Source organism: Diospyros lotus, chromosome 14, assembly GCF_014633365.1.
Source record: "Diospyros lotus cultivar Yz01 chromosome 14, ASM1463336v1, whole genome shotgun sequence".
NCBI classification, from domain to species: Eukaryota; Viridiplantae; Streptophyta; class Magnoliopsida; order Ericales; family Ebenaceae; genus Diospyros; species Diospyros lotus.
Genome location: NC_068351.1, coordinates 24,862,956 through 24,874,638, shown reverse-complemented (window position 1 = coordinate 24,874,638; position 11,683 = coordinate 24,862,956). Strand labels below are relative to the sequence as shown.

The window sequence follows — 11,683 nt, the reverse complement described above, 5'->3', positions numbered from 1 at the left end:
ATATATTGGAGAGACCGCTGCCTCGAATATTCAAAATGCCACAAATCACCCTCTACTCAGGAAAAGACGACCCATATGATCATGTTCAGAATTATGAGTCACTGATGATATTGCATGGATGGGATGACGACATAATGTGCCAAGCATTTTCCTTAACACTATCAGGACATGCTCGAACATGGTTAAATAGCCTTCCAGAAGCCTCATTTCATCATTTGGGCAGCTTGGGACAGAATTCATCAAGGCTTTTGTGATTAACAGTCGAAGAAAAAAGGATGCCACATATTTTCTCAGCATACGACAAGGGAATAAGGAATCCTTACGTCAATATGTGGATAGATTTCGCAATACCACTCTTGAAGTCCCGGACTTGCCGGCTCAAGTGGCAGTGTTTGCTATGCTCCAAGGGACCCGTCTCGCCTCTCTCCAAGAATCACTTTCTTTAGACCCTCCAACATCCCTGGCCAATTTATTTGTCAAAGCAAACCGGTATATCCTCCACACTGAAATTATGAGGAATGTGGCGGGGAATGAAGACAAAGAAAGGAAGAGAAAAGAGCGCGAATGGGAAGAAGAGCCTATTCGACGACAGGAAAGGATTAGAAGACCGGATGTACCTAAACCTCACTTTAATCATTATACTCAGCTTTTACAGCCTTGGTCAACTATACTAGCTGCAGTAGAGGGAGAAGGACTCCTTAAACTACCCTGCAGAGTTGACCGACCTATGGGAAAAAATCAAGAAGAGTATTGCAGATATCATCGAACTCAGGGACATTCCACTGATCACTACAGAGAATTGAAGAACTAGATTGAGATGCTCATTCGTGAGGGGCACTTGCAAAGATATGTGAGAAACGAGGAAGAAGAAAACAAGGAACCCTGGCAAACGGGAGATAAACGTGATGGGCATGAAAAGCCAAACCCGAGGCAACAAGAGAGAGGAAGAGATTGTCGACAAGATACTCATGTAGACAATGAGCCGACTCAACAGGCCATTCATGTTATTTCAGGTGGGGAAACCCTAGGTGGGGACACATCAGCCTCCCGAAAGGCATATGCCCATTAAGCCTACCAAGTTAACTCAGTAATGGAGGTAAGAGATGATGAAGAGCTAATCACCTTCGCCCTAACCGATCGAGGTGATACAATACTCCCACATGATGATCCCATGGTTATCTCAACAGTCATGGCCAAGCACCCCATCAGTAGAATTTTGGTAGATAGTGGCAGTTCTGTCAACCTGATCTACTGGAACTGTTTTGAACAAATGCATTTATCTCATGAACGATTGAAGAAAGTATCCTCACCTCTATATAGCTTCATTGGAGAAGCGATTCCAGTTGCAGGATCTATTCAGCTACCTATGAAATTAGGTGTGGACCCCCAACTCGTAACTCGACAAACGAATTTTATGGTGATTAAAACTTCCTCGGTGGCATACAATATGATCTTGGGACGCCCATTACTCAATGATCTAAGGGTCTTAGTATCCTCATGCTATCTACTGATGAAATTCCCCACACCCGCTGGAGTGGGACAGGTTCAAGGGGATCAGAAAAAAGCACGAACTTGTTATGTATCATCTACAAAAAGGAAAAGAGTTGAAGAAACCTTATCCATAGCCGAGAAAGCCATACATAAATCCTTGGAGGAAGGAGCCACATGTAAACCTCAACCTGTTGAAGGATTGGAAGCAGTACATCTGAGTGAATTAGATTATGAGAAAGTAGCATATGTGGGGTCCCAGCTTCCGGAACATATGAAAGAAGAAATTGCGAGATGCCTGCGAGAAAATTCAAACGTATTTGCTTGGAAACCAAAAGATATGCCAGGAATCAGTCTAGAAGCAATATGCCACCACTTGAATGTGGATCCCCAGTTCAAGCCGGTCCGATAAAAGAAGCGAAACATTACCCCTGATAGGCTACACGCATTAGAAGATGAAGTTGACAAATTGCTAAAGGCAGGCTTCATTCAAGAAGTATTATATCCAGAGTGGTTGGCCAATGTTGTTATGGTCCTAAAACCTAATGGAAAATGGCGTGTCTGTGTGGATTTCACCAATCTCAATAAGGCATGCCCCAAAGACTCATACCCGCTTCCACGGATTGACCGCCTTGTGGACGAAACGTCTGGATACCAATTTCTGAGCTTTTTGGATGCTTTCTTAGGGTACCACCAAATAATGATGTACCCTTCAGACCAGGAGAAGACATCATTCATCACTGAAAAAGGGACATACTGTTACCAAGTCATGCCTTTTGGACTCAAGAACACTAGAGCCACTTATCAACGCATGGTGAATAAAGTCTTTAAAAAACTGCTGGGCAACACAATGGAAGCATATGTTGACGACATGATCGTGAAAAGTCGAGAGAATGAGTCCCATGTAGAAAAGCTAGCGCGAGTGTTTGGAGTCTTTAGACAGTACAAGATGCGGTTAAATCCAGTGAAGTGTGCTTTTGGAGTGCAGTCTGGAAAATTCTTGGGATACATGATCACCCTGAGAAAATTCAAGCAATATTGGATATGGAACCACCAGCATCAACTAAGGAAGTTCAGCGATTGACAGGGCGAATGACAGCTCTCGGACGTTTTCTCTCCAAGTTAGCTGAAAGAGAGCTACCATTCTTGCGAACATTAAGAGCAGGAAAAAAGTTTGAGTGGACAGAACAATGCCAAAAGTCATTCGAAGCATTAAAGGAGTATTTGAAAGAAGTTTCCCTATTAACACGACTAGAAACTAGAGAGACGTTGTACTTATACTTGGGGATAAGCGATGAAGCCATAAGTGCTGTATTAATCAGGAAAGAGGGACAGGTAGATCGACCAATATATTATGTCAGTAAGGTATTACAAGGCCCCGAGACACGTTATCACATGGCAGAAAAAATGACATTAGCACTGTTAAATGCATCCAGAAAGTTGAGGCCATACTTTCAGGCTCATTCGATCGTCGTACTTACAGATCAGCCCTTACGAAGTATTTTGCAAAAGCCCGAATGTTCCGGTCGCCTTACCAAATGGTCCATTGAGTTAAGTGAATATGATATCCAGTATCAACCTCGACAAGCTATAAAAGGACAGGCGCTGGCTGACTTTATTGTGGAATGCACACACTCCGGTAAGGTAACTGAAAATAAGCAGGCAGAATGGTTGTTGTTTGTTGATGGAGCATCTGGTTCACAGGGAAGTGGCGCTGGGATAGTACTCGTATCCCCTGAGGGAGAAACATTAGAGTATTCTCTGCGATTTGCTTTTCCAAGTACCAACAACGTAGCTGAATATGAAGCATTAATCGCTGGAATGAGGATAACAAGAAAATTAGAAGTAGCACGATTGGTTGCTCATAGTGATTCTCAGTTGATTGTGCAGCAGTTTCAGGGACATTATGAAACCAGAGAGCAAATAATGGCCCAATACTTGCACAAAGTAAAAGACCTAGCATAGACATTTCAGAGTTTCCAATTAACACAAATAAACAGATCGCTTAATGGACACGCTGATGCTTTGTCTAAACTAGCATCCACAAGAGAAACAACAGGAAGAGCAGTATTTGTGGAGATGTTGCATTAACCAAGCATCGGAGAAAAAGAGGTATCATGCGTTGAGGCAAAAGTGGATTGGAGATCGCCCTTCTATCGTTATCTCACTAGCAATGAATTACCAGATGATCCACAAGAAACAAAAAAAACTTAAGATGCGGGCTTTAAGATTTACCATCATAGACGGGATATTATATAAGCGAGCTTACACTACACCTCTTCTCAAATGTTTAGGCCCTCAAGAGGCCGAATATGCCTTGGCAGAAACTCACAGTGGAATATGTGGAGAACACTTGGGAGCAAGAGCCCTAGCAACCAAAATTTTCTTTGCTCGGGTGCTTGAGTGATCATGTATCCCAAGAATTTTCCAGACTACACTCCAAAGGCACAATTCTCTGGATTTAATCACATCTTGTACTGTCTAAAGACTCCAAACACCCGCGCTAGCTTTTCTACATGGGACTCATTCTCTCGACTTTTCACGATCATGTCGTCAACATATGCTTCCATTGTGTCGCCCAGCAGTTTTTTAAAGACTTTATTCACCATGCATTGATAAGTGGCTCCAGCGTTCTTGAGTCCAAAAGGCATGACTTGGTAGCAGTATGTCCCTTTTTCAGTGATGAATGATGTCTTTTCCTGGTCTGGAGGGTATATCATTATTTGGTGGTACCCTGAGAAAGCATCCAAAAAGCTCAAAAACTGGTATCCAGACATTTCGTCCACAAGGCGGTCGATCCGTGGAAGCAGGTACGAGTCTTTAGGGCATGCCTTATTGAGATTGGTGAAATCCACACAGACAAATCATTTTCCATTAGGTTTCGGGACCATAACAACACATTCATTCTAAATGGGGAAAATTTTGAAGGAATAGGCTTTATTAAATATACAAGGGAAGAGACCATTATTATTATTATTATTATCATATATGACTTTATCTATATATTAAATATATTTAAGGAAAAAGGCCTTATCTTTATAATATTCTAGTATTAAAATTGTTTCGAATTTAGGTAACATTAATTATTGACTAATTTACAAAGACAATCCTTAAGGTTTGCGAATTAATTGTAAATTTAGAAACAAGAGAGAGTACCTTCTGTTTAATTAGACAAGTGGGTAAAAATGACAAATGTGCCCCTAGTTTTAGGGAAATAAAAAGAAAAAGCAAACATGTAGTTTTAGAATATTTGGATTAATATAATTGTATTTGCACATTTTTCTATTGAATTAAATTCACACATGTCAATAAAAGAAACCATTGAGGTAGTGTTGTTACATGTTGCAATGGGCATCACTGTAGTTTCACAAAATATGCACAAAACGAGTGCAATTTTGTTCACCCCCTTTAACGGGGTGAACATCACCCTCGCAGCTTCAGTGATGGTGAAGAGCAACGGAATGGCACGCCACCCAAAATAGAGTGCCGTTCCGTTGCTCTTCACCCTCACAAAAGCTGTGAGGGTGATGTTCACCCCTGTTAAAGGGGGTGAACAAAATCGCACTCGCACAAAACACCCCTATTATTTTATTATTCCTAAGAAAAAAAGACCTCCATAAAATCTAGTCAAAAATAAATAATTAATTAATGGCAATTTGAATCTCTATCCATGTAGTAGTTTAATCCTCCACTACTTGAAGCTCAAATCATACCCCCCTCATGCTCTACACAGCTCGTTGCACCTCAAAAACAAGCCCCCAACAGTTAAGAGTTTAACCCCCATTTTTGGCTGGCACTTGAAGGGTTTCCCAAGATCTATCATTAACACCCCCCCCCCCCCCCCCCCCCTCCCCCATCTTTGATTCTACAATAGGGAACAACCTAGCTAAATATTTGAAGCAGTTCCTGAACATCTTGAGGCATTCTTTGTTGCTCAGTCCATATATAAGACCCTATGAAACATTTGCAGAGGTATTGTGTAAAGCTTAATTACTATGAAACATATATAGTGCAATATATATGTCCTAGCTAGTAAATCCGTGTACTCAAAACATCCCATTGGATAGCTGCAAATCATAAATTGTTCTTGGGATTACATGTACAAAATACATGTTACAGCTTCTCCATGTTTTAACCCAGAATATATATATATATATATATAGTTACCAGCCCATTTAAACAACTATTAAATTTATAATTAATAAGAGGTATGATATGACGCTTCTTGAAGATGGTCAAAGCCTCCCACAGTGCAGTGCAATGGATCTAACAACTCTAGCTCCAAGATTCAACTTAGCTTGGATTTTGATATCGTTCCCTCCTAGTTATGCACTAATCGATTGGAATTGAGTACTTCTCAACCTCATATCTAGATGCCCAATTTTTCATCGTGCCTGTATATATGTATTTTCATTATGAATGTCTTAATTTTTAAACACAAATCCTTTGAACTTCTTATCTTATGTCTTTTAGGAAAACTTCTTAATTTCTAAATGCCTTTTGGAGTTCCTAATGAATGCATTACTTCTAGTTAATGCATGCCTTGATTTATGTCTTTGGGATGGCTAGGACTAAATCAATGAAGACTAGGTTATTTTATATGGTAGAACATCTCTGTAACATTATTCTTAGCATCAAGTTTCAGATTGAATTGCCCTAATTTTTTTTAATCAAAGAAGATCCAGCTTAATTATATCAAACAGATTTATTCTTTTATTTGCATCAGACGTCAAGTTTGTCTGACACTGGAATGCAAGAGGGGAGAGAGGGTTGGGGTCACGCTCCCCTCTCATTTTGCCCGCATCGGACAAACGTTATGTTGTCTGACGTAAACAACATAACATACTCGTTATACTAAAATGTCACATATATTTTTAATTACAAATATTAGTGTATAAACTTTTTTTTCTAACAAATAGAAGGAATAAGCATAGCATTCATTATTCCATTACAACAATCAAATCAAGTATGTGTATATATATATATTTCCATATTTATATATATATATACATAAGATTCATTATTTTAAATTTATTCTTTATTAGATCAATGGAACTACAGCACCCGCACTCACACTGTAAAAACACATTAATCTCTTATTAATTGATCGCCCTAAAACATCACTTCCTAGGGCATGCCTCCTAGGCCATAGCCCAAAGAACCAGCTCCAGCATAGCCAGAAGAAGACCCAGAACTAGCATCATTGCTAGCCACAGCAGTAGGGGGAGCGCTGGCGACCAACTTCTCGCGGTGCTCACGAATCTTCTCTTTCAGTTCCAGGAGCCAGGCCTTCAGCTTCTGAGTATCTTCGGGGCTAAGTTCGTCAATGTTTGTGTTTGTCAGAAGCTTTGTACGACGTATTGCAGCAAGTTTGGCCAAAACCTTTGCCCTTTCCCTCTCGATCTCCTTTTGAACTTGAAGCTGCATCAATTGTTTGTTGAGTGCCTCAATGCTCGCCTTGAGACGAGCATCTTCAACTGGATCGCCAGTCCCACCAATGGGTCGTTTGGTGTCAGAGTCTAGGAATCGATCAACGACCATCTCAAAGTTGGGGTGACCAAAAGCGTAGAGCTCACCAGAAGGGGAAGAGATGATGAGGGCAAGCTCAACGCCGCAAAGCGTGCAGAGCTCACTGGCTTCCTTGTAGAGGTCATCTCGATATTTCAAGAATGTAGAGAGACAATCTTTCTCCCTTTCGCGCTTTTTGGAAGTGCCATTTCTTTTTTGGCCTCCAATTTGCTTGTTCTCCATGTATGATTTATGAGAAAGAAAAGACAACAAAGGAAATAGCTAGGGAGAAAAAGCTTCAAGGAAGCAAGCAAATGCTGGGAGTGATGGCTTTGCATTGTAGTGCGGGCCCTATTTATATAGAGAAAGTCTAGCTTTGCATTACATATTATAATTATCATAATATTACGACATATGGCTTTCTCTTTAAATCGAATATTTTGAATAAAAATGACGACATTGTTACCATATATGGTCAAGACATCAAATATTAGAGAGAAGCGGCCACTCTTATTGCCATATATGACTTTATGTGTAGGTTAAATATTTGAAAAAAAAAAAAAAGCCATATCTATTTAGTTTTCACATTAAATTTAAAAAAAATAGTTGATATTATTACCATATATGAATTTATCAGTACGTTAAATGTATGATAAAAGAGGCCTTATCTTAACTGTATTCCACTATGTTTTGAATTTAGGTTTCGACTCAGAACCTTAAATATTGAGGAATTTGAAAAAACCACCTTTAAGGATTTCCTTAATTGCAGAGCCACCCTTAAGATCTTGCAAATTGCAGTGAGTACCCATTGTTTAGATAAATGTTACGAGTGAGAAAAAATGACAATATGCCCCTAGTTTTAGGAAAATAAAAGTAATAAAAGAAACATTTAGTTTAGCAATTTCGATAAATATAAGTGCACTTGCCATTTTTTGTTGAATTAAATTTACAGGTATTAGTAAAAGAAATAGTTAAGGTGATGGAAGGTAGAGGATTGCAAATTGATGATTTTAATCGACAGTGGAAGTAGCCACAACTTCCTAGATGAAGGGATAACTCAGTGAAGTGCACCTTGGTTAATACTCAACCCATATCAGTTACAATGGCCAATGGTTACAAAGTGATGAGCAAGTTAACTTGCACAGGGTTCTGTTGAGAGACGCAATGGAGGAATTTAAGATCGACCTACGGCTACTCAAGTTAAGAGGATGCGATTTGGTGTTGGGGGCAAATTGGATGAGGCATGTAAGTCCAATCTGTTTTGGCTTTAATAAGATGGAGGTGACATTTTAGTAAGAGGATAAGAAAATAACCCTCACAAGCAATAAGAAGATAGGAATATGTAAAATGATCATGGGGAGATGATTACAAGAGATGTTCAAACTGAAGATGACTTAGGTGGCCCAACTGTTTTCCATTCAGGCCAAGGAAGGGATGGGAGAAGAAAGCCAAGAGCTGTGGGATGACCTTAATATGTTGATTGTCAGCAGCCCACCCTAAGCTGAACCCCTTCATAGAACCCTTGATCATTCTATTAGCCTAACACAGAGCTTATCAATGTTAGAGCATATTGTTATCCCTCACCCAAAAGACAAAGATAGGAAAAATGGTTAATGATATGCTTAAGATGTTAGAGTTAGTGCCCTAATGCTAGGTTTAGATGATGTCTGGCATATATAAATTGGGACTAATGATATATATCTTACAAATTTAATGAAATATGTTTTCATATTTTATGGTCATATCATCATTCATACCTCTCCAATTTGTATATGAATAAGTTCTTAGATTTCTTAATAAAGGTTTTATTCTTAAACTGTTAAGAATATGTGACAAAGAACCTTGAATTTAGGATTTCTTAAAGTGATTCTTAGTCCATAGATTTCTCAAAAGAGGAATATGATTAATTGATTACGGACTGACATATGAGCTACTGAATTTGATTAGTATGAGATGCTAATGATAAAGGATGGTGAGCCACCTATCATAATTCATGAGATGAATATAGTAAACATGTGGGTGAAAGAAATCTCGTATGGTGGTATAGGTAAAATTAAAATTTTTATATGTATTAGATACACGCAACGGAATTAATTATACACAAACCATACGCAACATGGATATTTAAACAACACGCATATTCATCACATGAATATATAAATGTATACTTGTAGTCTGATGTAAGGATGGAGTACAAAATCTGTTTCTGTACTGAGACCGTATCTACCTCAGGTTGTGGTGGTCCCATTCCGTCCACACCTAGTATGATGTTTGGTACCATTCCGATCATATTTTCCCATACTAGACACAGAGGTTTCCTGTATCACTCGTACATGAATCTCAATTTTTCTTGTGTGACCCTCACAAGTGTTAATTTCCAACAACAATAGCAATTACAGAGGAAGCAAAAAAAAAAAGGACACAGAGAAGCAGTTAATTCTTTTTCTTCAATTTTGTAATTTAACCTCTACTCAAATCAATTCCACCACCTCCCCAATGCTTGCCCAATTTCACACCACATGGCATTCCAATTTTGCTTGCAGTTGGGATCGGGGGTTGACTTTCTATCTAGAAGAGTCAACTCTTGTTGCCCCTGAAAGTCAACTCTTCCAAGGGGAAAGTCGACTCTCCTGACCAGCAGGTCAACTTTTGACCAACTAATTCTTGAGACGCTCTGGGCACGTGATGTCGATACCAAACACGACACTATAAGGTGTGTGACTTTCTAGATTAATTGCCCACTAGTAATCAAATAGTACCAAAACTCATTTCGATACCGACTAACACCTTAACCCATCACTAGAATCTCTCCATATCCCAATGATTATCTGAGGATTCCTGAGAATAGCCTAGTAGAGGCTCAGGACAATATAGGTGGTAGTGAAGTCTCACTTCAAGTGAACCTATTATGACTGATGATTACCCTGTGCTATAATCCTTTCATCACTTAACGTCCTGACTAAGTGAGAGTCATGGAGTGATAAACTCACAAACTTAATAACTATATGTCTGACCTCATCAATGTGACTAGATAACACATCAAGAAACTTTTTTCCTAATAATTAATTTATCTTAACCAGGGATTATTCTGTCACACTGACAGTAGATCACATAAGACGTTCACCCCATCAAAAAGATTTTGTACCTCTCAAGCATGGAATTCATCTCTCTAAGGGGATGTCTCCTAAGACACCCGAAGAAAAACAACACAAGGAGAAGATTCCTTATGCCTCGGCTATGGGAGTCTCATGTACGCTATGTTATATATTAGACTCGATATTGCATATGTTGTGAGTGTCATGAGCAAAATCAATCTAATCTTGGTTTGGAACACTAGACCGCAATAAAGTGTATCCTTAAGTACTTAAGAAAGACTGAGGACTTGTTACTAATGTATAGAAAGGGTGATCTTCGTGTTGATGGGTTCATTGATTCAGATTTCCAATCTGACATGGATAATAGAAAGTCTACATCCAAGTTTATGTTTCTCTGTAATGGAGGGGCAGTTAGCTAAAAGAGTTCAAAGCAAGAAATAACTGCTAACTTTAGCACGGAAGCCGAATATGTTATTGCATGCGATGCTATAAAGAAGGCTATTTGGATGAGAAAGTCCTTGTTGAATTGGAGGTGGTTCTTGCCATTGAGTTGTTGATATCTTTATATTGCACAATCTAGGGAACCCAAGTCTTACCAGAAATCCAAACACATAGAGTGACACTTCCATTTGATCCAAGAGATTGTGGCACGTGGTGACGTGCAACTGCAAAAGATCGTGTCATTGGAGAATGTCATAGACCCACTAACCAAAGCACTATCACAGGCTCATCTTAATCACCACCTGGAAAGGATGGGTACTAGATACCAGGCAACTGTGGAATAAGAACTTTTAAATTAGCATTAGTACAAGTGGGAGACTATTTGTGTTGGTGCTCTAATGGTAGATTTAGATGACATCTAGCATATGTAATTTGGGACTAATGATGTATATCTTACGAATTGAATAAAATATGTTTTCATAATTTAATGGTCATATCTCTCCAATACATATGAATAAGTCTTTAGATTTTCTAATAAAGGTTTTATTCTCAAGTGTTAAGAATATATGACAAAGACCCTTGAATTTAAGATTTTTAAAAGTGATTCCGAGTCCTTAGATTTCTCAGAAGAGGAATATGATTAATCGATTATGGATTAACACATGGACTACTACATTTGATTAGTATGGACTACTACATTTGATTAGTATGAGATACTAATGATAAAGTGTAACACCCTGCCTTCCAGGGCATTAAAATATATGCTAGGATTTTTGTTTTTTTTCATTTAAACATAATTCAACAATAAATCCTCAACATAATCTTTATATATAACACTCCAAAACATAACGAATGAATGATACATTTTTAACATAAGCAAAAGCAATATCAGAACCTGCATGAAACCTCGAAAACATAACATACTTGGGTACATACATATTGTCCACCCAACATGATATTGCAATTATTGATAAAATCTAAACAATACAACTGAATGTAATAGATGATCCTGGCCTCACATGGGGCCCACAAAATTTCTGTCACTATTAGGCCTCGATCACCTCCTTGCTCTTCCGGCCGCTTGTTTCACCTGGAATGTGGAATATTCCAGGGACGTAATTCAATATTAGAAGATGAAATCTTCTAAGTGA

General features: G+C 38.7%; 1 protein-coding gene across 1 annotated transcript; it reads right to left on the bottom strand.

Annotated features, from left to right (window-relative positions):
* Nucleotides 1-6,615: 6,615 nt before the first annotated feature.
* On the bottom strand, nt 6,616-7,239 carry LOC127790958 (agamous-like MADS-box protein AGL62). Its single transcript, XM_052320694.1, has one exon. The coding sequence runs from the start codon at nt 7,237-7,239 to the stop codon at nt 6,616-6,618; it is 624 nt and encodes a 207-aa protein (XP_052176654.1).
* Between the last annotated feature and the right edge of the window lie 4,444 nt (nt 7,240-11,683).

Excerpts from the sequence above, each read along its gene's own strand:
- LOC127790958 (XM_052320694.1), bottom strand. The coding sequence starts at position 7,239 with ATGGAGAACAAGCAAATTGGAGGCCAAAAAAGAAATGGCACTTCCAAA.